General features: G+C 43.8%; 1 protein-coding gene across 1 annotated transcript in view; it reads right to left on the reverse strand.

Moving 5' to 3' along the window:
- Positions 1-243: 243 nt before the first annotated feature.
- Positions 244-27,761, reverse strand: part of ATF6 (activating transcription factor 6) — a 210,914-nt gene continuing 183,396 nt past the window's right edge. The window contains exon 17 of the mRNA XM_045086531.1: positions 244-5,154. Within this exon, the coding sequence (XP_044942466.1) occupies positions 4,946-5,154 (209 nt within the window). The 3' untranslated portion in view covers positions 244-4,945. The remainder of the gene's footprint in view (positions 5,155-27,761) is intronic.

Genomic DNA, 27,761 nt, shown 5'->3' on the forward strand with positions numbered 1-27,761 from the left:
AGTAGCTGTTCTTAGACAAATCTTTCTCCTTGGTAAGATTGTAGTTGAAATATCTGGACACAATAAAGGAAACTTTTACTTAACCAGGCTGGGGTGGGGGGAGAGTGGAAAAGAGTTCTATTGTTTTCATCTAAACAGTAACAGGCCACAAGCCATTTTAGGTTTCCCTTCTCATTACTCATCTCTTCACATTCCAGATTCATTTGGGGTCTTTTTTTCTCTATATATACAGAACAAAATAAGGCAAGTTTAAAAATTCTTTATTTGAATCTTAGACAAAGAACAAGTATTGCATTGTGAAGACTTGCTTACAACCGCGTTAAGTCTGTTGTCACGGTTTCTTGATGCACAGTAAACCGACGCAGCTGCCGCAGGAGAGGATGGCGCCTTGTTCCTCCTCACCTTTAACTGCTCTTCATTTAGCGCAGATGCAGCCTCAGAAGGAAAATCCTGGTGGAAGGCTTGGTGGACGCTCTCTCCCTGGGTTCTTATGGCTCCGGGGTGAAGCACATGGTCTTAGCCCAGCCACGCTTGCCAACATGATGAGAAACAGGAAACTGGTGTCTTAAGGCCAGTAGTACCTGGGAGCTTTTATCTAAAGTTCTTTCCCCTCTTATCTAGATGACTGACCTGGCAGTTAGGGCTGAGTGTGAGTTGAATGGGCTGATAGACCCTGACTGTGAAGACGTCACCCCGCCGGTCTTTCTCTGGGGTGGCCCCCCACTTAGATCAAGCCTCTTGGTTTAACTAGTGGTTACGAGCGGTGCTGTCTGCTGACCCTGGCAGATGACAAACTATGATTTATTTACTCCTTGGTTCCCCAAACTAATATAATTAAGTCTCTTAATGTGGCATTATTATAAGTCTCTTATGCTTAAAGTCAGCAAACTGCTATGTCAAGACCAGTGTCCACTATTTGGCAGTGGCTAGCCACGACATGATTCACACCCAGGAACAAATTTCCTGATCACGATGCCTTTGTCAGTCTTTTCATAATCCGACAGATAACACAACTATTAGAACAAGCTGCTCAAAGCTCTAGACTTATCTAAAATAAACGTTGTTTTAAGCTTAGTCACTAAAAATATAAGTTAACAGGCTCCACTCTGATTTCTGTGTCAGGTGGGAGAAAACGGCATCTCTTACGTGCACGGTTGCATCTGGACTCAACGTGTTTGGGTAGCCCAGTGCTCTCTCTAGAAAATAAAAATCAACCACAACCTCTAGGAGTAGAGGACACAGAAGTTGCCCCCCTCCCCCAATGTGACTAGGGGTAGGAACGAGAATTTCTCCCATTTGCTTTCTTTAGGCTTTATTCTTGTTTCTAAGGTATGTGATATAATTAGTGCTCATATTAGCAGCAAAGATCCTAATTTCTGTAAATCAGAATGACTCCGGAAGGACAAAAGTAGCATTCTGTAAAAATGTGGGGATGCAGAGGTGGTGATAAGCATCTGTCGATTCCAGCATGAAGTGATCTTGAGAGGTGAATGTGCATGAAACAGCCAATGGGATGAAAGGCTTCATTCAAAGTTCAGTTCCTGGGAATCTCCTGCCGGAGGCAGAGTCGGCCCATGTGAGTGCAGTGGACCGAGCTTAACTAGGTGGAAACTGTCCTTGAGGTCAGGCTGCAGGGGACATGGGGTCAGACTCTGGCTCGTTGGTGAAAAGGGGTGACTTCTTCTATGTAGCTGAAAGTAGAAGTCATTTGGAGACTTTTCAGTGTTTGAAAGTCAAATATGGGTTTTTCCCTGTGCTCTTTTTTCTGTCAAGTTTTATAACCTGAGCTGAGTGAGAGGGCAAGAGCCAGAAATTAGTGCAAATGTCACAAGGAGCTGAAGAGGGGTCTGGTTTCCATCGCACCAAAGGCCACAGCCATGGCTGTCTCATCGGGGTCGCTGCTGTGCCGACGGGGGCTCATGCCTGGGGTGGAAGAGTCAAGCCAGGAAGGTTTGTTGGGACAGTGTCTCTTTAAAAAGGATAGAAAAATCAGTTTGAATCCCAAGTTGCTTGTCTGTTTCTAAGTCCTGTTTATTCCCACTCAAGAATGACTCATAACATTTCTGCTTTCAAATACCTCCGTGGCTGCTTCTTGCTCACAAGAGAAGGCAGAGACGTGTCTGCTTGGTGCTGGGGCCTGTGGGCATTTAGAGAAAAGTTCGGAGATGCTCTGAGCTTTTACAGTTACGGATTGTTTTTGTTTTTGTACTTGTGAAAAGATAAACCTCACCCAGTAATGTAATGGAAAGCTTCTGGATGACAAGCATGGCAAACTTTTGATTCAAGATGATTCTTTTAGAAATCCCAGCTTTGGAGAGAGGCTATTCACACAACCAGGCTGATGGAGCCGTTTGTCTGTTCTGCTGGGGGCGCTAGCCTGGAGGGCGGGGAGCCCCGACGCCTGACTCAGTAGTTAGCGCGAGGAACCATCTGCCACCACGAAGCCTCCGCACGCGGGGCTCACAGGCAGGTGGGAGAGCCGCTCCCGGCCGCGCCTGCCAGCACTGCCTGGGGGCGAAGGGGTCGGGGGACAGAGGGGACAGAGTTCTCTACCCCATGGGTGGACTTGACTCCTCTAGTGTATCTAATTATCCCACAAGCTTGCAAAATCCCACTTAATAAAAAAATAAATTAAGATACTGATATATATCCCAGGCTGCAATCCCCAAAAGGCAATTTTATCCTAAAACTCAAAAAGCAGCTTAATATATTCATCAGTCAGAGCCGGCTTCTCCTTCCCAGCAGGCCGACGGGTGTGAGCACAGACACTACGTCAAAACCGCGCAGGAATTAGTGAGCTTTGACGGCAGTTATAAAAGCAGAGGACTGCTTCGCAATGGCTGCGCTCTTCCTTCCGGGCACTTCACCCTGAGGAGAAGGCTGCTCTCTCATCTCAGAATGATCCCCTCGAGAACCGGTAATGGAGAGAAAGCAGGCGCGGCTCCCAGGCTGCCGGCCCCCGCATCCCCACCGCGGGAGAGGCGTCTTTCGGGGGCAGATGGGACATGACTGCCACTGTCGGTCACACCGGTCAGGGACGGTGTGCGGGTGACAGTCGGAGCTAGGGAGAGGCGGCACTGTCCGTAAGGCTGTGCCTGTGACCGCTGTGACAGCTCCAGTGGACTAACAGCTTGGGAAGGACCACGGCCCCCTTCCCGCTGGCTGGGGCCATGGCTCTTGGCTCGGCTGGTGCACACATTGGGTAGGAAGAGCCGGGACGGGAGGAGACACTCCCGAGGGAAGGCTGTCGTCCGCCTGCAGCTTTTGTCCGACAGGCCCGGAGCCCATAAGAGGAGAAGTGGCCCCGGGAAGGGGGTTCCCATGTGGACGTTGCCCTGACAGCCGCACTGGGGGCCGCGTGGCCTGGACTCTCACCGGCTCGCGTGGGGCGGGGTGGGGGCAGAGTGAGGCTCATTAACGTGGCCGAACCCCAGATTGCTGGGGAGCCGGGCAGCAGAGTGCCCGCTGGCCACACGAAGTCACACGGATCTCAGAGCACATCTGATGAGCTCAGGCAGAGGCGCCGCTATCCAGAAGTTTCTTCGGGATTATTCAGGAGCCAGGCTGGCCCTCGTGGGCAGAAGGGGGCTGGGGCACCCCGCAGGACTCGCATCGACGGGTCTTTCCTCAGGCTCAGAGCAGCGGAAGGCCGGAGCAGGGACTGGAAGGCATGAGAGCTGACCCGGGCAAGCAGATTAGGGTAAGAAGCCGCGTCTGCAGAACCGGTTCTAGCAAGAAAGTGTGAAGCTTCATAGACAGGACTCACTTTAAAACTGAAGGCAGAAGAACATCAGTGAGAAGAAAGTAGTCAGAGTACAGGGAGAGATGAGGGAATGCAGTAGGGCTGTTTTTTGTTTTTGGTTTTTTTTTTTTTCCCAACCATGGGAGGACAAAAAAGTTAATTCCTTCATTGTCTTTTCACTGGAGAAACTGGGAATTCTTGCTGTATTGTGGGATGCCCTCCGCGAGCCAGCCTGTCCGCAGTCTTGAGGAATAAATCCTTGTCAATTCTCATGAGGAGAAAAAACTCATCTGCTTAACAGCACACTGCCTGTCCCTCAGCCGAATTCGGTGTCATCGTGTTATGTGTTATGGGTGGGGATTCACAGCAAAGCTGAAGGGTCTCTCCCAGGGTCCCTGCGGACCTGCACCGGACGAGGAAAGAGCACATACATGCACGTACGCTAACCTGCAGGGCCTTAAAATGAAGGCTGCCGTGGCTTTCACCCTCCGCTCCGGGCACATCAAAACTTGCAGCGCTTCGAGCGTGTAACGGAGCCGGCTCCTTCCCACAGCGCGCGCTCTCTGCCCTTCCCTGACGCTCTCTGCCCTCGGCCTTCCCCCGGCGCCCCGCGCGGTTCTGCACACACCGGGTCAGGTGGGAGCCACCATTCCCTGGCCAAGACCAACTTTACCAATGGGGATTTTTTCCCCTTTTACTAAAGTTCTCAATTGTCTTGACTCTTTTGGGGACATTTTTCACTGTTCTGGTTTTGAAATCTATTTCCAATAAGCACTATATCTACAATGGATTGGCTTTAAATTAATAAAAACTCTTAATTGCTGGGAACATCAGTGTGCTGTACAGCTGTAAATAAAAATCTGTCAGTAAGTGAAATGGCAGAGAAGGGAAGAAGATCTTATTTTAACGATGACTATTTAAACACAAAAGAAGTACAGAAGGAAAAGCAATTGAGGAAGGTACAGGAAAAACTCGACACCGGGCAGCCACGGAGGACGCCGGCAGCATCTGCCACTGGAGAAAGGCGGTCTGCCTCGTGTCTGAATGTCAGTGCTTTCCGGCAGATGGTGAGAAACAACTTCTTTCACCGTCACTTGAACCCCAGCTCCCTGCCGGCCACCAAGAGGGCAGACAGGAACAGGTCTCTCCCCTGCTCGCCAGCTCGGCAGGGTCCCACCGGGTTTTCATGTGCGGCCTCAGAGGCTACTGTAGTGACTCCGGGATGGTGCTGAGCACGTGGGCTGCTTCCGGGGCTGCTGCGGGCGAGCCGAAGAATGCGTTGGTTTGATTCCTCTGCTGATCTCGGAGGTAAGGGGGAACCGACGAGCTCTTGATGTGGAGGATCCGGGTATCCATCACCTGACAGTCAATCTGCATCATCACTTCATAGTCCTGCCCGTTGATGACGTTCTCTGTGGGGAGGGACACACAAGGCATAAACAGTCACCAGCACGTACGATTCTACCGTAAGCTTCTACCCCAGAGAGAACCTAAATAAGCTTTATGGGTGTGAACTGCCAACGGGCTTTCAAGGGACAGCGGGACTCCATCAGTCACCGAGCAGAGCGACAGCTGGGTTAGGCGCTGGGACGGCCTGTACTCCTAGATTCCGGCTCCCAAACTGGGAGGGTCTTGGAGCAGTGGCAGAGTCCGCCCAGAGCAAGACGGTTTCAGCGGAGGACGGAGGGGAGACACCTCAGAGCCCCCCTCCCCTTCAGCAATGGGAAGGAACACTTGTCAGAAGAACCAGCCTGCCGTGTGCATGGTCAGGACACTCTGGCTGCGCTCACTGCCTCCCACTCATCAGCACTGTTTCTAATATCAGTAAGACACCCCCGGCTACAAATTTAAGGCTTGGCCTTAGCAGCATGAAGTACAGTAAAGACCGACAACAAGGTGCAGACGTGGCAATGATGCTCTTGCCCACGGGATAGTGTGTGATTCCAGAGCTCTTGATTCTCGGTGCAAGAGACAAGGACGTTTCTGATTTGGGACTAGAAGGAGCGCCGTAGGACTCGCAGGTGAACTAGAGGCCAGTTGCGGAGGGAGCAGGGAAACAAACGGCGTCGCTCATGTACCACGTCCAGGGGAACTCACCACACGTTTCACACACACACACGCTCTTCCTCAGAGGATGAACACTCGATTTTAGGGAGAGGGCCAAATTAGTTCCTGATCTGTAATTCTGGGTAGCCATTTTCCAACTTGTAGTCAATGAAACTTGGGCATAAGACTGAGGAGAGATTGTAGACAGTCTCTACAAGCCCAGCCGGACATTCACAGCAGGGCAGTTAGAAGGTAGGCGAGTGTTTAATAACGCTGGCATCTGTTTGCATGTCCCCGTGAGTCCGAAAATGGGAATGGGGACTGGGCGAAGTCCTAGTCTTACTGTGTGTTTATGAAGATGACCTACAGCCAGCCACTGACTTTTAAAATTAAATATCTGGCTTCTCTAGGACCAAGAACTGAACTTAGAAGTAGAATTAATATTTTTTTGTTTTTACTTCAACACTATACATGCCAAGTGTTAGAAATCTAGAGGAAGAAAATCCAAAGTTTGACATTTGATCTTCAGATTCCATTGTTATGTTTGGGAAAATTAAGCCATGGAGTGTGTCACAGTTTAGGACTTAGGACCTAGGACCTATGACCTTTAGAACCTAATCCAGGGGGTCTTAAATTAGGGTCTAATGAACAGACTTCAGGGAGTCTGTAAGTTCCCCGAAACTGCATGTGAAGTTTTATTTGTGTGTTCATTTTTCTGGAGAGGAGCCCCATCAGATTCTTAAAGGGGTCTTAAAGTTTCCCCAAAGTTGATAACTACTGGATCCAATAACCTACCAATTATAAGTTCCTCAAGCAGATGTTATAGTCTGTGTTAAAGCCAATGGAAGACATCATTCCTCCATTTCTACTTTTATTTTTAAAATAGTCTCGGTTGGTGATTAATTTCTCATTACAAGTCTTATAAATCTCTTCTATTACCGTTAAAGCTAATCTCCTTTCCCAGCCTTACTAGAGAGGATGAACAGCCAGCTGCCCCATGCACTAAGCCTCCTGTTCTTTAAGACCGTCACTTTGGTGGACACTTTGGTTTTATAAGTCCTACCGATATGCAATGAAAATAAGTGTTTTAGCTTTTTTAAAAACAGGTATAACTGGTATGAAATACAGTATTTTAGTTTCAGGGTGTACACCTTGGTGATTCCACATTTGTATACATTGCAAAATGATTGTCACGCTAAGTCTAGGCACCGTGTGTCACTACACAAAGTCAATACAAAATTACCACCTGTATTCCATGCTGTGTATTAAATCCACAGGACCCAACTTACTTTACAACTCTACGTTTGTGTACTTCTTGATCTCTTTACCATTTTGCTCCCTACTCCAACCCACTCTCCCCGCTGGCAAGGGGCAATCTGTTCTCTAGAGTCTGGGTTTTATTTTTTAGATTTATTAGGTTTTATTCTTTAGATTCCACATATAAGTGAAGTCATGCGGTATATGCCTTCGTCAAAGTCTGCTTATTTAAATTAGCGTAACATCCATTAGGTCCATCCACATTGCAAAAGGCAAGATTTTGTTCTTCTTTATGGCCAGATACGCTTCCACTGTATATACATATATCACACACACGCGCGCGCCACATCTCTATCCAGTCATCCGTCAGTGGACGAGAAGGTTGTTTCCTTATCTTGGCTCCTGTAAATAATGCTGCAGTGCACACAGCGGTGCATATATCTTTTCAAACTAGTGTTTTCAGTTTCTTTAGATAGATAACTAGTAGTGGGACTGCTGGATCACAGGGCACTTCTCTTTTCAGACTGTGAGAAACTTCTGTATCGTGTCCACAGTGGCTACACCGATTGACAATGCCATACACGAGGGTTTCATGATTTCAGGTCTTCAAGTCTGTAATGTACTCTGAGTTAATTTTTCTATATGGTATAAGATAATGGTCCAGTTTCATTCTTCTGTGTGTAGTGATTTAGTTTTCCCAACACCATTTACTGTCTCTTCTTCCTTCTTTCTTGCTTCCTTTGTCAAAAATTAATGAACCTGTGGTTTTGATCTGTTTGTGGGAATGCAAGCTGGTGCAGCCACTTTGGAAAACAGTATGGAGGTTCCTCAAAAAGTTGAAAATAGATTTACCCTGTGACCCAGCAATTGTATTACTGGGTATTTACCCCAAAGATAAAAATGTAGTGATCCAAGGGGCACGTGCACATGCATGTTTATAGTAGCAATGTCCACAATAGCCAAACTATGGAAAGAACCTAGATGTCCATCAACAGATGAATGGGTAAAGAAGATGTGTGTGGTACGTATATACATGATGGAATACTATGCAGCCATCAAAACCAAAATCGTGCCTTTTGCAACGATGTGGATGGAACTAGAAGGTATTATGTTAAGTGAAATAAGTTGATCAGAGAAAGACAATTATATTATCTATCTGATACGAGGAATTTGAGAGGCAGCGAGGGGTCGTGGGGGGAGGGAGAAATGAAACAAGATGGGACCGGGGAGGGAAACATACCATAAGACTCTTAATTTCATGAAACAAACTGAAGCTTGCTGGAGGGGAGGGAGGTTGGACAGATAGGGTGGTTGGGGAGGGTATGTGCTATGGTGAGTGCTGTGAGTTGTGTAAGACTGATGATTCACAGACCTGTATCCCTGAAGCAAATATTATATGTTTTTTAAAAATTAACTATATACATGAAGGTTTATATATGGACTCTCAATTCTGTTCCACTGATCTTTGTGTTTTTTTGCACTAGTGAAATACTGTTTTGATGACTATAGCTTTGTGTTCTAGTTTGAAATCAGGGAGCATGATACCTCTGGTTTTGGTCTTTTTCAACATTGCTTTGAGTATTCAGGGCCTTCTGTGGTTCCACATAAATTGTGCAAGTACTTGTTCTAGTTCTGTGAAAAATGCTCTTGGTATTTCGATAGGAATGGCAGTAAATCTGTAGGATACTAATATGGATATTTAACAGTATGAATTCTTCCAGTCCATAAGCATGAAACATCTTTCCACTTACCTATATCTTCTTTAATTTCTTTATTAATGGTTTATAGTTTTCAGTATATAGGTCTTTCACCTCCCTGGTTAAATTTATTCTGAGGTGTTTTATTGTTATTAACATAACTGTAATTGGGATTATTTTCTGAACTTCTCTGACAGTTCATTATTCATATACAGAAACAACAGATTTTTGAATATTGATCTTGTATCCTACAACTTCACTGAATTCATCACTACTAATCCTTTTTTGTGGAGTCTTCAGGGTTTTTATTTTGTAATATTATATCATCTGGAAATCGGGATAATTCTATTTCTTTCTTTCCAATTTGTAGGCCTTTCATTTCTTGCCTAATTGCTGTGGATACAACTTCCAATACTGTGTTGGATAGAAGTGTAAGAGTGGGCATCCTTGTCCTGTTCCTGGTCTTAGAGGAAAAGCTTTCGGCTCTTCGCTGTTGAGTATGACATTAAGCTGTGGGTTTGTCTTATATGGCCTTTATTATGTTGAGGTATGCTTTTTTTTTTTTTAATTAAAATGTATTTATTTTAGAGAGAAAGCTCATGAGTGCAGCAGGAAAGGTAATGGGAGAGGGAGAGAGAGAATCCCAAGCCGACTCCATGCTGAGTGCAGAACCTGACCAGGTGCTCCATCCCATGATCACCCCTGAGATCATGACCCAAGGCAAAATCATGAGTGACTCAACCCGCCCTTTCTTTTCAAATTTGTATTTAAACTCTAGTTAACATACAGTGTAATACTGGTTTCAGGAGAATTTAGTGATTCATCACTTATGTGTAACACCCAGGGAGATATGCTCTTTCTATACCTACTTTGTTTAGAGTTTTTTTACAAGTGGATGTTTGATTTTGTCCAATACTTTTTACTGCATCTTTTGAGAAGATCATATGATTTTTATCCTTCCTTTGTTAATGTGCTATATCATATTGATTAATTTGTGGTTGTTGAACCATCCCTGCAATGAATCCCACTTGATGTTGGTATATGATCATTTTAATATATTGCATTTGGTTTGCTCATATTTTGTTGAGGATTTTTACATCTATGTTTATCAGTGATATTGTCTTAAAATTTTCTTGTGGTGTCTTTATCTGGTTTGAGTATCTGGGTAATGCTGATCAGGTAAAATGAGTCTGAAAGCATTCCGTCCTCCAATTTTTTGGAAGAATTTGAGAAATTCTAAGTATGGATATTAAATCTTTAAATGTTTGATAGAATTCACTAGTGAAACCATCTGCCCCAAGATCCTTTTGTTGTTTGGAGGTTTTTGATTACTGATTCAATCTTCATAATTGCTCTACTCAGATTTTCTATTTCTTTGTAGTTCAGTCAGTCTTAGAAAATTGTGTTTCTATAAATTTATCCATTTCTTCTAGGTTGTTCAGTTTGTTGGCATATAATTTTTCATAGTATTTTCTTATGATCCTTTGTATCAACTCTCATTTCTGAAATTATTTATTTGAGCCCTCTCTTTTCTTGGTGAGTCTAACTAAAAGTTTGTCTAGTTTGTTTATCTTTTCAAAGAACTGGCTCTTAGTTTCACTTATCTTTCCCATTATCTTTTTAGTCTCTATGTCATTATTTCTGCTCTGATCCTTATTTCCTTCCTTCTATGAACGTTGTGCTTTGTTCTTTTTTCTAGTTTCTTTAAGTGTAAATTGTTTGAGATGTTTCTTGAAATAAACCTGTATCATTATGAACTTCCCTCTTTTGCCCATCTCATGGATTTTACATTTGTTTTCGTTACTCAGTATTTTTAAATTTCATCTTTGACGACTTCTATGATTCAGTAATGTGTTGTTTAGTTTTTCTAGTTTTCTTCTTGTAACTGATTTCTAATTTTATACTGTTGCAGTCAGAAAAGATGCCTGAAAGGACTTCAACCTTCTTGAATTTACTGAGACATGTTTTGTGGCCTAATATGTGATCTATCCTGGAGAATGTTCCAGAGGTACTAGAGAAGAATGTTTATTCTGCTGCTTTTGGATGTAATGTTCTCTATTAAGTCCATCCCGTCTAGTGTGTAATTTAAAGCTGATGATTCCTTACTGATTTTCTGTCTAGATGATCTATCCATCAATGTTAAGTACTACTGTCAATTTCTCTCTTTATATATCTGGTACACCTGTGTTGGGTGCATATATGTTTATAAATTTATATCTCCTTGATAGATTGACCCCATTATCATTATGTAGTTCCCTTCTTTGCCTTTTATTTGTCTTTAGCCACTCTACATCTTTTGACTGGAGAATTTATAGTCTGTTTATATTAAAGTGACTATTGATAGGTATGTACTTATTGCCATTTTGTCACGTGTTTTCTGGCTGTTTTTGTAGTTTCTCTGTTTTTCTTACCTCCCTGTGGTCTGATGACTTTTAGTATTAAGCTTAGGTTCCTTTCTCCTTTTCTTTTGTGTTTTTAAGTTTTTGTTTAGTGGTCACCATGAGGCTCACATTATCCTAAGTATGTAACAGTCAGCTTAAACTTGAACATTTTCCAAAATTCTCCATTTTTAACCCCTCCTCCCTATATTCTGTCTTGGATGTCACATTTTACATCTTTTTATGTGTTCCTTAACTACTGTAATTTCAGTTGATTTTATTAGCTTCATACTAGCTTTGTAAGTGAATGAATCCACTATTTTTACTATAGATTTAGCTTTTCTGGCGAGATTCTTACTGTCATAGGTTTTCTTGTTACAACAACTGACATTTCTTTTCAGTGTAAAGAAGTCCCTTTAACATTTCTTGAAAGGCTGGGTTAGTAGAGATGAACTGCTTTAGTTCTCCTTCAATTCTGAACAATAACCTTGCTAGATGAGTATTCTTGGTTGGAAGTTCTTTCCTTTCAGCACTTTGACTATGTCTTGCCACTCACTTCTGGTGTGCAGAGTTCCCACTGAAAAATCTGATAGCCTTACGGGGTTACCCTTGTACATGACAATTTATCTTTCCCTTGCTACTTTGAAGGGTCGATCTTTAACTTCTGACATTTTAATTATATGTGTCTTCGTGTGGATCGCTTTGGGTTCATCTTTTTTGGAACTCTCTGGGATTCCTGGATCTGGATGTCTGTTTCCCTCCACAGAGGGAGTTTTCTGCCCTTCTCTTTCTTCTGGGAACTCTATAAAGTGAATGTAATTCTCCTTGATATCCCTTTGGTCCCTTATATTTTTAAAAATTCCTTTTTGTTTTGGCTGCTGTGTCTGGGTGAATTCCATGGCTCTGTCTTCCAGCTCCTTGATCATTTTAATGTTTTACCCAGTCCACTATTGAACTGTCATGTATTTTTTAGTTATTTTGTTCTTCAGGTCTGTGGGTTTCTCTTTGGTACTTTCTTATATTTCCTTTCTCTTTGTTGAAGTTCTCTGTTCATCCATTCTTCCTCTGAGTTTGGTAGTCATCTTAACTGACCATTATTTTAAATTCTTTATTTAAAGAATAAATGAAAGATTACTTATCTCTATCATTGAAGCCTTTTTCTTTCATTTGGAAGATTTCTTTGTTCCTTTGTTTTACTTGGTTCTGTGTTTCTTTGTATCAGGTGGAGTAGGTACCTCTCTCAGGCGTGAAGGAGCAGCTTGTGTGCGTGATGAACCTCATGAATCACTCAGTCTTGCCCTGGCTCTTGATTGTCTCTTGAACTTTGTGATGCTCTAAAGCACCTGCTAATTCTTGAGACGCACCTGTTGTTGAGAGTGTGCCAAGGCCTGTCAGTTGTCCCAGGGGGAGGAATCTCATATAGCACCTAGTTTCAGGCAGTTGAAAGCAAAATCCCTCAGGCCAACAACTTTTAAAATATGCAAGCAGATACAGTCCTGTGGGCTCTGAGTGTGATTGCTACCGGCCTCCAGACCAGGAGTCTGGACGTACCGGCCTCCAGACCAGGAGTCTGGACGTACTGCCGGGTAGCAGCTGCAGTAACTGGGGCTCCAGAGGACTGTAAGCTCCTTTCTGGCAGGTCTCACAGAGCTGTAGTGAGGCCAAGGGGCTGTGCAAGGAGGTATCTCCTGGCCTTCATTCCCTGGGAGCGCCTCATTAGCCTCTCGATGTGTGGGAAACCTGAAGCCTGTCCCTCAGGCCGAAGCTCCAGGATAGCAGGTCTTTTCCTCAGAAGACCAAGGTTGTGTTTCAGTCTCTGTCCGTGTGGGGCTGTAGGGGTGGTGGCCTGCCATGACCTGTATTCCCAACTGTACCTTCCCATGGAGCTCAGAGATACCAGCCCCCTTGGCCACTAGAGCCAGGCAATCAAGGGGGCCTCCCTTGCATAGACCATGTACACGGGCTGGCTTTAACTAGGGTGGTGGGGGGGAAGACAGGGGGCAGGGCATACTCGCAGGCTGTGGACAGGCAGCAGGAAAATGAGCATGTCTGTGGGCTTCAGGACTGGAGCGGGAGAGCGCCGTGCCTGTGTGAGTGCAGCAGCCTGAGGCGGGGAGCGGGAGAAGACTGCTGGCTGGCTGGCGCTCACCTGCCCTGGCCTGGGCGTAGGACAGAGCTGCAGTGCCCGCACTCTCTGGCTTCAGCAAGGCAGGGGGATGGTGCTGCATCCAAGTTCACCTGCCTGTGTGCTGGGAGGGGGCAAAACTGGCATCACCAGGGCCTCTCTTCTGAGGAGAGTTTCAGCTGTCCCCTGCCCCTCCAGCTTTTCGACCAGCAAATGATTTCCTTCTAGCTGGTCTAAGCACTTTCAAACAGCTGTTTTTCCCCTGGGTCTTGGGGTGAGTGAGACTGTAAAGTGAGTCCTTTAAATTCTGCAGCACTTTGGGTCTCCTGGACATCAGCCCCATTCATTTTTTTAAGCCAGATGTTTTGGGGGCTTGTTTCTTCAGCGCAGATCCCATGGGTTGGGATGCCTGATGTGGGGCACCAACCTCTTTGTCCTCTGGAGAAACACCAGACTGGTGAGACCCTCCCCTGTTGTTTCTCACTGTGCTGGGGATGGGGTTTTTGGTAAGACTATGTGTCTACCTCTCTTGCCCGTCTGGGGTCTTTCTACCCGTTGTGGTGGAGAAGCAGTTCATCTAGTTTTCAGAGGGAAATGCCCTTATGCAGCTGTGGGTTTGGAGTGGCTGTCAGAGGGGAGCTCAGGACCTTTCTACATTACCACCTTGTGCAAGTCATTTGCTCATCCTTAGAGAACTGCATCTGAATCCTGTAAGTTGGCCAGTATTTCCTATCAGAGTGTTTTCTCTTCCAACTACACAGGCAGCTGCAACCCTCTGGAAGAGAGACGATGTGCTAATGGATTTGGAGCCATTTCATTTAGAACGTGTGCCAGGCTCAGCTTTCTAGGTGTCACACCAATCATTTGCTTTTGGAACCAGAATCACTCCCTGTTTTAGAAAAATGAAAAAGTTTGTGTGTGTGAGTGCAGGAATGCTCACATGCACACAAGGGCATACATGACCAGATAATGGAAAACACGTGTGTTGGAGACATGCAATACACAGTATTAACTTTTACTGCTTTTCTGGATTAACTTGGAATCCAGATGACAATTTAAAATCAAGACTAGGTGCCCTCATATAGCCCAAACCATCTGCAAAACTCATTAAGCTCATATGCCTGCGAGAGAGAGAGAGTGAGAGAGAGAAAAAGAGAGCGCATGTGCGCACATGAGTGGGGGGGCAGTCATGATCGATCCCAGGACCCCAAGATCATGACCTCAGCTGAAGGGAGGTGCTTAACCGACTGAGCCACCCAGGCACCCTGGAATGGCGCTGTTATCTTACGCCCAACGACGAGACTCAGACGAGGCATCATCTAGGCGGCCATAAAACTGGGTTCTGTTCTTCACTGCCTTCTCAAGGCACCAACCTCTGCGGCAAGGAGGCGAGCAGCACTGTCACAAGACTGCCACAGAAGATGAGAATGCCCTCAGCTGAATTCAGGAAGCCCCTTCTGCACACAAGTTGGGTACTTTGGGTAGGAAGTGACCTCCTGTGGGGAGCATTTTAACCACTGCCCGTCATCTGTGCCTCCTGTGCATAAGGAACACGAGCGCAGGTTCTACTGGAGAGAACCTGAAGGCTCTGCTGGCTCTGGGAGGCAGGTGAGGACAGGCCCCTGGAGGAGAACAAGGCGGGCGGATGCTCGCTTGCAGCACGGGCCAGGTCTCCACTGAGGATGCACAGTGCCCTCGTCCAAAGAGCATCAAGGCACAGGGACAATGTTGGGCGGGGGGCGGCGAACATCCCCCCCAGGGGCTTGTGAGAGCCGAGTTACGTGACAGGCCTGCTAAGCTGTTTTGGGGTAGGTACTTAGTGAAGACAGACACTGCGGAAAATCAGCCCAAAAGGAACGGCATGGAGAGACATGTAAAAGCTCACTCTCCCTCTTCTATCAGCCAACCTGTGGGTACTGCACAAGAGACACAAGGAATCTTCTGTTTTGGGCCTCCTGAAGTAAGCAAAACGAGACGAAACACTGATCAGAGTCAGAAAAAAGGTGTAAAAAAGGAATACTTCAAATTCAAAATGAATCAGGCATATAAAAAGGAAAAGAAATGAAGGACTTTGGATATGAACATGAAACTGATTTCTGAGGAAGCAGAAAAGGCGCCTGGACACTGGAGGTGGAAAATCTCTGGGCAGTGTGGAATTCTGAACAGCCTGTAAACGCACAATAACTCAGAATGGCCTGCCAAGAGACTGTTGGCTGGGAGGTGACTAACACACACATGCCAGAACCTTGACCAGAAACAGAAGATCCAAAAACTTACAAGAGACTTTAATCTTAAAAAGTCACAAGATTTCAATGCTTTGCAAAGAAGCATACAGGATAAAACATTTCTACTGGGAATCAGACGCTAACCCTAACAAGAGGTAGTTCGCTCTGTGTCAGCTAGGCTGCGGACAGGCAGTGACGGGCTACTGGTATCTGTGCCTGGATCCGCTGATGTACGGGGTGTGTGTGTGTGTGTGTGTGTGTGTAGGGGGAGGCATGGAAAAGAGATATAAATCCACCAACTCACAGATCACAAGAGATATCTTCAACCAAAACAAAAGCAAAAAAAAGGGGGGGGGCAGCCTGAAAGGGGAGACCTAGTAGTGGAAGGGAAAGGAAGGTGGGAAGACAGTGAACAACGAAGTGGTGTAGAATCACAGTGGACATAGGCTTTCCAGAACATCCATAAGCTACTCCACTAACCCTAGTCCATCTTTTCTCCGGTTCTCAGCCTGAGTCCAGCTTTTGACCATCTCAATACACCGTGCGCTGGCTCTGTGGGTATGTTTTCCTCTACTGGGAAAAGCAGCCCCTTTGGCTTTTCTTCACCCAGATTCTCTATCCCGTCAAATTCTCTCAATCCTTTTAGGCCCATTTCAAGTCCCACTTGAAATGAGAGCTCCAATATTGATTTTTTTCCTTTATAGCCAATATGTAAATGTCCTGATTTATTGAACAATGTCAAAATACTTACAGAACAGAGTTTTGGCTCCTTGAAGCCATGTCCAGCACTTCTGGATTGGGGAGCAGGGGGTGAGAGGTGCAGCCAGAGCCTCTCCCCGTTCAGCCGGAAGAGCACGCGCTCTCGCTGCACATGCGGACGCAGCTGTGCCCCTGACGTGAGTCTTTCTGGAGACACAAGGAATGCGGGCAACCACGGGGAGTTCCTTGTAACCACCATGTCTGCCCTTTGCCAGAAAAAATTAAAAGCAGAGTGTCTCTGACGGGGATATTGGGTTGGGAGTGTCCAAAGGCAGGGAGACAAGCAGGGAGGAAGGAATATCATATATTCACTGTGAGACACACCAGACTCTGTTAAATATTATTCAGGTGTTATGGACACTGAGCAACTGGGAGCCAGATGAAAAAGTTTATCTAATTTTTAGATCTTCAATAATTTCACAAAAAATGTGTGGGCCTAGAATAATGTATACAAAAGCCATTAACCCTGACAGGGCACGTGGCATGGTGATGATGAAGGAACCACCAGAATTTACCAGGCAGGGGCCAGGATGCCGGACAATCTGCAATGCCCAGGGATGGTCCCACAGCTCATACTTGCGTAGGTTAAAACAAAATGAAAACCCTGATTGTTACTCTATTAATCAAGATAGAACATCACTGTTTTACATTTAAATTACTTTTACATTGGTTTTACTAGGCAATATGGCCTCGGAATACATTCTTATAATTATTCCACTATGCTGGGAATATTGTTTCTTTCTAAACTCAGTAAGTGTTCATTTCAGAAAATCACATCACCTGTGGCAAAAACCCTCTTGGTTTACCAAGACAGTATTAGTCTGCACTTCTCTCTGCTGCACTCAGTGATAGCCCGCATCGGTGTGAGCACCTGGCTTCTTCATTCCCTCTTCTTTTAAAAATATTTTTATTTATTTGACCAAGAGCATAAGTAAGCAGAGCGTCAAGGAGAGGGGGAGAGAGAAGCAGGCTCTCTGCCGAGCAGGGAACCTGATGCGGGGCTCCATCCCAAGACCCTGGAATCATGACCCGAGCCAAAGGCAGCCGCCCAACCAACTGAGCCACCCAGGTGCCCCTCCACTTCTTCTTCTAATACAATACAAGCATTATTACACATAATGCCTCAACATTATAGAGTCATGAATTCAACAAATATTTACTGAATTTCTACCATGTGCCAGGTACTGAGGATCAAGTAGTAAATAAAACATGGGAAGAGGGGTACCTGGGTGGCTCAGTGGGTTAAAGCCTCTGCCTTTGACTCAGCTCATGTTCCCAGGATCCTGGGATCAAGCCCCACATCGGGCTCTCTGCTCAGCAGGGAGCCTGCTTCCACCTCTCTCTCTTTCTGCCTGCCTCTGCCTACTTGTGATCTCTGTCTGTCAAATAAATAATAATCTTTAATTAAAAAAAACAAACAAATTCCTGTCTTCGTAGAGCTTAGTTTTTATAAAAAGAGAGAGAAGGGAAAGACAGAAAATACACAGAGAGTGAAGAAGTGCTATGGAGGAAAACGATGCACAGAGGGTGGTTGGGGGTGGGGCGTGCAGTTTTTGACACAGTACCCAGGGCACCTCTCCTAGAGGGTGATCTCAGAGTAAAAACCTCAGGAGGGGAGGGGTGAGCTGTGCAGCCATCACGGGGAGGGTCTCGTGCACATCTGAGATTTTAGGAAGACATTTAGTGGACAAGAGCAGCAATTGGAAGAAATGGGGTAAGGACTGGCGGGAGAAAACGGCTAGAACTGCAACTTGGGGAGTTGTTTGGAGACAAAAGACAGATGGCATCCTGGGACCAAATGGTATCACTCCTGGGGAAAGAATGATGGGAACATGTATGTTAAGAAGGAGGAGCATGAAGAGAAAAGGGAAGGTTTGTGCCTTTATCCGATCACTGAGCGTACCTCTGAGAACCAAACTCAAGTTTTAACCAACTTTCCTTCCTTCCCAGTATTTGAGCACTGATCACAGGCCAGGCACTGTTACAGACTCTTATAAACATTAGATCCCAGTTTCTGTACCCAGTTAAACCTGGGGAGCATTTTCTAAAGGAAAATGTCAGTCAACATTCACATAGTGCTTTAAACTCTGAGGAATTACAGAAGAAAATGGGGTTTTTTCCCTTACCCAGATTACCGGACTGTTGCAAAAGCAGAACTTAAAGTATTTAAAACATTTAAAATATTGGCTGTCTAAGACTGCGGCATAGGAAGACCCTGAACTCAATCTCTGCCCACGGACACACTGCACCTGCACCCACACACAGAGCAGTTCGTCCCAAGGACACACCGAGGGCCGCCTGGACAGCTTCTCCGCAGTAGACCACAGAGGGAGCACGCAGAGAATGGAGGCAGACGGAGACATGGTAATGACGGGAACCCCACCCCTGCGTGGCGACCTGCAGCAGGAAGGGATATCACTGAAATGATACCACACACTTGGCAACCGTGGGGCACAGTGAGAAAAGAGCAGTTTAAAGGGCAACTGGACTATAAGCGAAAGAAATCCACTTATTAACCCTACAGCATCTGCCCAAAGGGTAGGAAACAGCTGAACTCTCTCTGGGGTTGGAAGGGCCAACCAGTACCACTGTTTATGTCCCCTCCCCCCAAATCAAATTATAATAGCTCACGTGCGAACTTGAGTCAGGCGCTCTAGCCAACCTGCTAGGGTTACCCTAGTACACCCCAGGACCACACCAGCTCCAGCTGTCCTTCCCCCCAGGGTGACTCCAGCATGGCACCCCCAGGGACACCTTGTCTTCCCTGATCTAGCTGCTCTGCCAAGAATAGCCCCAGAATAGAGCACCCTGAGACCTCTCCCCCCGCCCATGCTCACTTCAGCTCCACGCATTTGCCAAGGTGACCCCAACTCAGCAGGCCCAGTGGTCCCCCTCCCGGAGGCCTGAGCTCATGCAAGCTCCGCATGTCCTACCAGGGTGGCCTCAGCACAGAGCACTCTTGGACTCCTTGGCTCATGTGCCCACTAAAGATCTCGTCATCCCACCAAGATGATCCCAGCGTGGAGTGTTCCGGGACAGCCTGGCCCGTATCTGCTCCAGCTTTAGCTGGTCTGCCCAAGCTGCCAGGCATACTACACATGACACACTCCCACATATGGCCACTCCTTTAAGATCAGGAGAGGCAGCTGATCTGCCTTATGCACAGAAATAAATGCAAAGTCAAGCAAAATGAAGAGATAGAGGAATATGTTCCAAATGAAAGGACAAGATAAGATGCCAGGAAGAAAACACTAATAAAAACAGGGAGTAAGTAACTTACCTGACAAAGACTGCAAAGTAATGGTTGTAAAGATGTTCACCAAACTTGGAAGAAGAACAGAGGAACACAGTGAGAACTTTAACAAAGAGTCAGAAAATGTAAGACAAAAGTGATCACAGCTGAAGAACATAGTAACTGAAATGAAATACAGGAGAGGGAATAAACAGCAGATTAAATGAGACAGAAGAATGTACCAGTGATCTGGAAGACAGAATAGCAGAAACCATCCAGCCAGAATAACAACAAAAAACCTTAAGAAGAGTTTAAGGGACCACTAGGACAACAACTAGCACATGAACCCTCCTCTCACAGGGGTCCCACCGGAGACAGAGCCAGGGGCTGATGAAATAATGGCTGAAAACTCCCCTAACCTGGGGAAGGAAACATGGCCAGGCCCAGGCAGCAGAGCAAGTCCAGACCAAGAGGAACCACAGATCCACACTAAGATTAGCATGATAAAATGGCAGAAGTTAAAGAGAAAGTCTTACAGGCAGCAAGAGAAAAATAGATACAAGGAAATCCCATAACTACCAGCTGATTTTTCAGCAAAAACTCTATAGGCTCGAAGGTAGTGGTGGGATATATTTAAAACACTAAAAAGGAAAAACTTATAACCAAGAATACTCGAACCAGTAGGGCATCAGTTAGAATTGAAGGAGAGAGAATTTCCCAGACAAGCCAAAACTAAAGTTCATCACAACTAAACCAGCTTTATAAGAAACGGTCTTCTTTAAGCAGAAAAGAAGGGTCTTCTTTAAGCAAAAAAGGCCAAAACTAGAAATGAGAAAATACATGAAAAGAAAAACATCTCACTTGTCAAAGCAAATATATAGTAAAGGCAGTGGATCAGCCATTTAAAAAGCTAGCCTGAAGGCTAAAGACAAAAACAGTAAAATCAACTATAACTACAGTAAGTGGCTAAGGTATACACAAAATAAAAATATGTAAAATATGACATCAAAAACATAAAATGTGGGGGCAGGGACGTAGTGCTATTGCTTTTTCAGTGAGTTCAAACTTAAGTGACAGTCAGCTTAAAACAGAAGATTGCTTTATGTGTACTGGTACTCAGAGATGAATCATATGGGAAACGCAAACCGGAATTCTACAATACATACACAAAAAGAAAGGAACCCAAATATAACACTAAAGAAAACAAGCCACAAGGGAAAAGAGCAAGAGAAAAAGAAAAGAACAGAGGAAAAACTACAAAAACAACAAAATGGCTATATTACTTATCAATAATTACCCTAAATGAAAATGGACTAAATGCTCCAACCTAAAAACATAAGGTGACTGAATGGGGGCGGGGGGCGGGAAACAAGACCCGTCTATATGCTGCCTGCAAGAGACTCACTTCAGATCTAAGGATACAGATGGTAAAGGGATGGAAAATGATATGTAATAGGGGGAAAAAAAAAAAAAAAGCTGGAGTAGCAGTACTTGTATCAGATGAAAGAAACTTTAAAAAAAGAAGATTCTAGGAGAGCCTGGTTGGCTCAGTTAAGTGTCTGCCTTCGGCCCAGATCATGATCCTAGGAGTCCTAGGACTGAACCCCATATTGGGATCCTTGCTCAGTGGGAAGCCTGCTTCTCCCTCTCCCACTCCCCCTGTTTGTGTTCCCTCTCTTGCTGTCTCTGTCAAATAAGTAAAATCTTTTTAAAAAGTCAAAAACAAAGTTTGTAACAAAAGACAAAGAGGGTATTACAAAATATCCAAGAAGGATATAACATTTGAAGTATTTATGCACCCAACACAAGAGCACCAAAATATATAAAGCAAATATTAACCAACCTAAAAGGAAAAATTGACAGTCCCCTACAATAGTAGGGGACTTTATTTTTTAAATTATTTTTTAAAGATTTATTTGTGAGTGAGCATGTGTGAGCGAGGGGGGGAGAGGTTAAGGGAGAGGGAGTCAGAGTCAGAGTCTGCACAAGCAGATTCTGTGCTGAGCATGGAGCCCAACATGGGGCTCAATCTCACCACCTCAAGATCAAAACCTGAGCCAAAAATCCAGAGCTGGATGACCAACTGAGCCCCCAAGTACCCTTTCTAGGGAACTTTAATACCCTACTTACATCAAAAGATCATCCAGCCAGAAAATCAATAAAAAGCCAGCTTAAGTGACATATTAGACCAGATGGACTTACTAGATATTTTTAGAGGGGCACCTGGATGTCTTAGTCAGTTAAGTGTCTGGCACTTGATTTTGGCTCAGGTCATGATCTCTGGGTTGTGTCAGGCCCACCTCAGGCTCTCAGCACAACACGGAGTCTGCTTGGTCTGCTTGAGATTCTCTTCCTCTGCCCTTACCCCTGCTCTCTCTCTCACCACTTTTATTCAACACAGTGTTAGAAGTCCTAGCCACAGCAATTAGGCAAGAAAATAAAAAAAAGTCCTCCAAATTGGAAAAAAAGCAGAACTATCACTATTTGCAGATGACAATGCTACATATAAAAAATCCTAAAGACTCTACCAAAAACTATTAGAATGAATTCAGTGAAGATATATATACAAAATTAACATACAGAAATTCATTGCATTTCTATATACTAGTAACAAACTAACATAAAGAAATTAAGAAAACAATCCCATTTACAATTACATCAAGAAGAGCAAAATACCTAGGAATAAATTTATCCAAGGAGGTAAAGCCCTGTACTCTGAAAACCACAGAAAACTGACCAAAGAAATGGAAGACAACCCAAATAAATAAATGGAAAGAAATACCATGCTCACAGATTGGAAGAATTAATAGTTTTAACTATTAATTAAACATCCATACTAAGCAAAGCAATCTACAGATTCAATGCAATCTCCATTAAAATACCAATGACATTTTTCAGAGAATCACAACAAAGAATCTGGAAGATTTGTATAAAACCATGAAAGACTACAAATAGTCAAAGCAATCTTGAGAAACAACAACAAAGCTGGATGTACCATGCTGCCTGATTTCCAACTATAGTACAAAGCCACAGTACTCAATACAGTAAGGTACTGGTACAAAAGAAACATGTAGATCAATGGAGAACAGAGAGCCCAGAAATAAATCCACACACACATGGTCAGTCTTTGACAAGCCAATAATAATATATATATATTGTATATAACAATGGTGGTAAGGACAGTCTCTTCAATGAACAGTATTGGAAAAACTGGGTAGCTACATGCAAAAGAATAAAACTGGGCTTCTACATTACACCATATACAAAAACAAATTAAACATGGGTTTAAGACGTGAATGTAAGATGTGACACTGTAAAACTCCTAGAAGAAACCATAGCCAGGAAGCTCTCTAACATGGTCTTAGGAATATTTTTTTGGACCAATCTTCTCAGGCAAGGGCAAGAAAAGCTAAACTAAACGGATGGGACTACATCATAAAAAAAGCTTCTGCACAGTGAAAGAAACCATTGGCAAAACAAAAAGGCAACCTATTAATGACAGAAAATATTTTTAAGTCATACACCTGATAAGGGGTTAATAACCAAAATATATACAGAACTTGCATAACTTAATATAAAAAGGACAACCCAATTAAAAAATGGGCAGAGAACTTGAATAGAAATTTTTCCAAAGAGGACATGCAGATGGCCCACAGACACATGAAAAGATGTTCAACATCACTCAGCATCAGGATATGCAGACCAAAACCATAATGAAATACCACCTCCCAGTTGTTAGACCGGCTGTTATCAAAAAGATAAAACATAACAACTGTTGGCAAGGATGTGAAGGAAAGGGAACCTTCATACACTGTTGGGGAGAATGCAAACTGGTGCAGCCACTCTGGAAAACAGTATGGACGTTCCTCAAAAAAGGAAAAGTAGAGCTATTCTATGATCCAACAATTCCACTTTTGAGAATTTATTAAAAAAAAAAAAAAAAACGGGCGCCTGGGTGGCTCAGTGGGTTAAAGCCTCTGCCTTTAGCTCAGGTCATGATCTCAGGATCCTGGGATCCAGCCCCACATTGGGCTCTCTGCTCAAGCGGGAGCCTGCTTCCTCCTCTCTCTCTCTGCCTGCCTCTCTGCCTACTTGTGATCTCTGTCTGTCAAATAAATAAAAATCTTAAAAAAAAATAAAAATTAAAAAAAAAAAGAAAACAAAAACACTAATCTGAAGAGATGGAAATACCACTACATTCACTGCAGCAGCATTTACAACAGCCAAAATTGGGAAGCAACTGAAGTGTCCATCCACAGATAAGTGGATAACGAAGATGCGGTGTTTACGTACAAATAAGTTTTATCCAGTCATAGAAAGGAATGAAATTTGCCATCTGCAACGACATGGATGGACCTTGAGGGTATTATGTTTAGTGAAGTAAGACAAAAGACAAATATTGGATTTCAATTGTATGTGGAATCTAAAAAACAAATGAACAAACAGAAAACAAAACAGAAATAGACTGGTAGATAATATGAAACTGTTGGCTAGTTTGTAACTGTGGGTTAACAGAAGGGAGAGGGATGGGGGTGTCAGGCAAAACAGGTGAAGGGATCAAGAGGTACAAACTTGCAGTTATATTAAATCCAGATGTAATGTACAGCATAAGAAATACAGCCAATAATACTGTAGTAACTGCGCAGGTCATTTTGTGATGTATAAAAATATCAAATCATCATGATGTACACCTGAAACTAATAGGCTTATCATATGTCAGTTATCTTTCAGTTAAAAAAAAATATATATATATACACACACACATACATATATATGTATGTATGTATATAAAATATCAAACAAGTGAATTTCCCCAGAAAGGCCTTTTCTTACTACCAAAACTCAATCAGCATCCCCAATCACATTAGTCCTTTTCCTTCAAAGCACTTGCCATACATATAATTAAACACTGGCTTGTTTACTTGTTTAATGATGTCTGTCTTCCCTACTAGATCACCAACTCTATAAAGTCGGGAAGGGCATCTGTTTCATTCACTACCACACGCACCCAGAGCTAGTATCGTGCCTGGCACCCATCACACAATGAAAACTATAGAATATGACCTTCACATTAGGAAGGCTGTCCTCTCATACTTGCTAGTTATGTCATCAAATAACACTTTGCTTTCTGAAAGTTCCACCATTCTTGGCTCCAGCCTGAGAAAGTGCCAGCCCAGAATGGTTCCAGAAAGTGTGCTAGCAGCAAAGAATTTCTAACATCCTCAAATATAAAACCAGACCTGTTAAGACCCTGTCTCTGAAGCACAGCCAAAGTCACTTCTCTTCAACCTCTAGTTTATATACTGAATTCCTCACCACCAACAATGATTCTTTTTGTTATTATTATCACTGAAATATAGTTGAGATGCAATAATAAGAACTCCTTTAAAGGTGACCAGATGAAACTTATCCCCTGGGAAATTCTGCAGCCTGTGCTACAAAGGTCTAAGCTTTATATATGGTCAGGTCAAGTTCCGACTTCTCAAGTCCAGCTCCTCTAGGGCTTTTGATAGTCTCCTAGGATAATTTCAGGAAATGTGCCTGATCTCATAATTGTCTGAAGACTAATGATATTAGATTTGCTTTTCTCTGGATGTGTCTGCTCTTTCCCCAAGAATGCTGCCCACAAATGTGAGCAACTGCCTCAAGAAATCATAGAAGAGTTCTGTTTCATTGATCTTAGACAGCTCTCCTGAGATTAAAAAGGGTATAATTAACAGGCTTATTACTCATTTCTTCAAACTGAGTTCCTGAACTACCAAACTGACATCTGATTACATAATTTCAATTATTGCCCCCAAAACTGAAAACAGATGAACTTTAGGTATGGGATCCATTAGAAGACTGGGTTGGAGTTAAAATTTATTTAGGCAGATTAAGGGCGGAACTTCTGCTATTACTGCTACTGGGTCAGAGCACTCTCTCCTCTAAAACACTGTGCTCTTAAACTGCACTTAAAATTAATGTATGGAATTCCACACTCTTCTCAGTGCACTAAAACAGCTTTCTCTGTAGTGCTATCCTCTACAGTAGTTCTCTGCTCATTGTGTTGGTCAGACTCAGGTTCTAAAGGGAGTCACTGAATATGAATTTTAGAGCATGAAGGATCCTTAAAGGGATAATGAGGCCCAATATTACCAATTGACTCCCAGCCTATTAAAAAGCCTAGGGGGGAAAAAAAAAAAAACCTAGCATACTTTTTATTCATCAAAGGGAATCTTGTCCTACAGATTTGGATTAAGTAGAGGATTCCTTCCCCCTCGGAGGGGGGGAAAAGAAATGCAGGAGTAGAGGTAGGAGGTGTGGAGGGCAAGCTCACAGGTCAGTTTTCAGAACATCACTGCCATTCTGGGTGTTATTTTCTCCACTGAAATGTCAGACGTTCTCAGTCTGCATTAAACTTGGCTGCTTTTCAATCACGTAACATTCAGAAAAGCCTAGGCATTCGAGAATGCTCATGTGTTGACTTCGCTCAGTTACTTAGAGCTGATAGTACTGAAGCCTTATAGAAGTGAAACTAAGGGAACTGGTCTTCAGAAAGGTGTCTGCATTTATAAACACTTTTACTGCTTTAAGCTTTGCAACATGCAGCCCAGTGTGCAGGCAAGTTTCATTACCAACAGGGAAAGCCAATATATGCTGAGATTCTGAGACTGCTCATTTGGTCTCATTCTTAGCTGAAAGCTGGGTGCTGAGTCATTTAAGATTATACTTCTTTGAAAATTAAAAAAAAAACAAACCACCTCTTAGAAAGGTCTTTGATAACAAGTAGGATTTGTAAAAATCATAGGAGACACGAATGCAGATACCACTGATAGGAAATATAATCACAGAAAAGAAGGGATTGGTGATTGCCTTATTCAGACCTTCCAGTAAAGGACTGAAGCTCACTTGGGCATTTTCAGTGTTCAATACTGGCAGATGAATGATCAGAACAGATTCTGGAAAAAATGGAAGGAAGGATTTTCCTTTTGCTAGTTTTGGAAACCAATCTACAAGAAGTCGAGCAAAGAAAAGAGGAAGGATCTCTACATTATGTAGAGAAGAAGTACTGGAGGACGGGTGACTGAATGGCTAGCAAGGTCACCACCAAGAACAATTAGGTCTGTCCTCTGCTGTGAACTGAGGTCCCAAACCAAACCAATTCGGAATGCACTGGCTGTTACCCTTCTTCAGATACAAAAGAAATGGCTTAGCGACTGTTGAATATTTTTGATCTCCATAACACAAAGAAATTTGGAATATATGACTCTACATGTGGAGGGATTTTTCCATTCAGTGAATGCTGACACACTACCACATATGTCCACACACAGCACCACTTAGGAATCTTAGAACAAATGCACCTTTTCCAAGAACTTATCATGATTTTTGAATTATTATAAAGTGGAACACAGACAAGCCACTGCTTGCTGTCATTATACTATTATTCTCTGAGCCATAAAAAGTTACTTTTCTTTTTAGCAGGGAAGCCATTTTCTCACTCCCTCCTGCTTCTGTTCTTTCGGAAAACCGCAGCACTCATGTTTGCAAAGCCCCCGAATAAATTCCCGCTAGTGTGGCTCTGTAGGCAAGAAACCAAATGGCATTTTGGAAATTTTAAAGGTGGATCAACCATAAAATGCTCTGATCAATAAACATCCTCCGACTTGCTGAAGAACAAGCAAGAAGAGAGTAAAAGGATAAAACCCAGGGCAAAGTCCAGTGCAGAGAAGGGTCCTGCTCTAGTGTGGTTTACCAAACTCACAAAATCGAAAAAGGTGTTCGCTTTTAACAGAAGACCTGCCATGGTGAAAATGATCAATACTGAATGAAAAATGGGCAAAACTGAAGAGGCGTCACATTCCAGGGCTCCACTCAGCTGTGACGGTGACAAAGACTGCTGGAAACTAAAACCCAAGCATGCTCCGTCCCCCAGGCCCTTGCGGAATGTAGGCAACACATGCTCTGAGAATAGCTTTGAGGGCAAATTCCCAGGGATTCCTGGGTTTAACTATGATACTCAAATCATAAAGAGATTTTTTTTTTTTAATCAACGATGTCATTTTGATTTTTTTTGAACTCCGAATTTCTCATGCTCTCTCGCGGAACAATTCCTAATAGGTGTCACTGACACGGCAGAAACATCATCTCTGCAGAGGAGCCACCGCCGTCTCTGGGAAGCGGTAACATCAGACACGAAATGAACGAGGTTCCCCCCAGGCTCCTCCTCAGGTGCCCTCCTGTGTGGTGTGGGCTGCGGGTGAGGAGGCAGGCGCCCCGCGACAACTTCTGCAACACGTGGGAGGGAGACACAGGAA

This window comes from Mustela putorius, unplaced genomic scaffold (assembly GCF_011764305.1).
Source record: "Mustela putorius furo isolate JIRA1106 unplaced genomic scaffold, ASM1176430v1.1 tig00000997_pilon_pilon_pilon, whole genome shotgun sequence".
In the NCBI taxonomy this organism is placed as follows: Eukaryota; Metazoa; Chordata; class Mammalia; order Carnivora; family Mustelidae; genus Mustela; species Mustela putorius.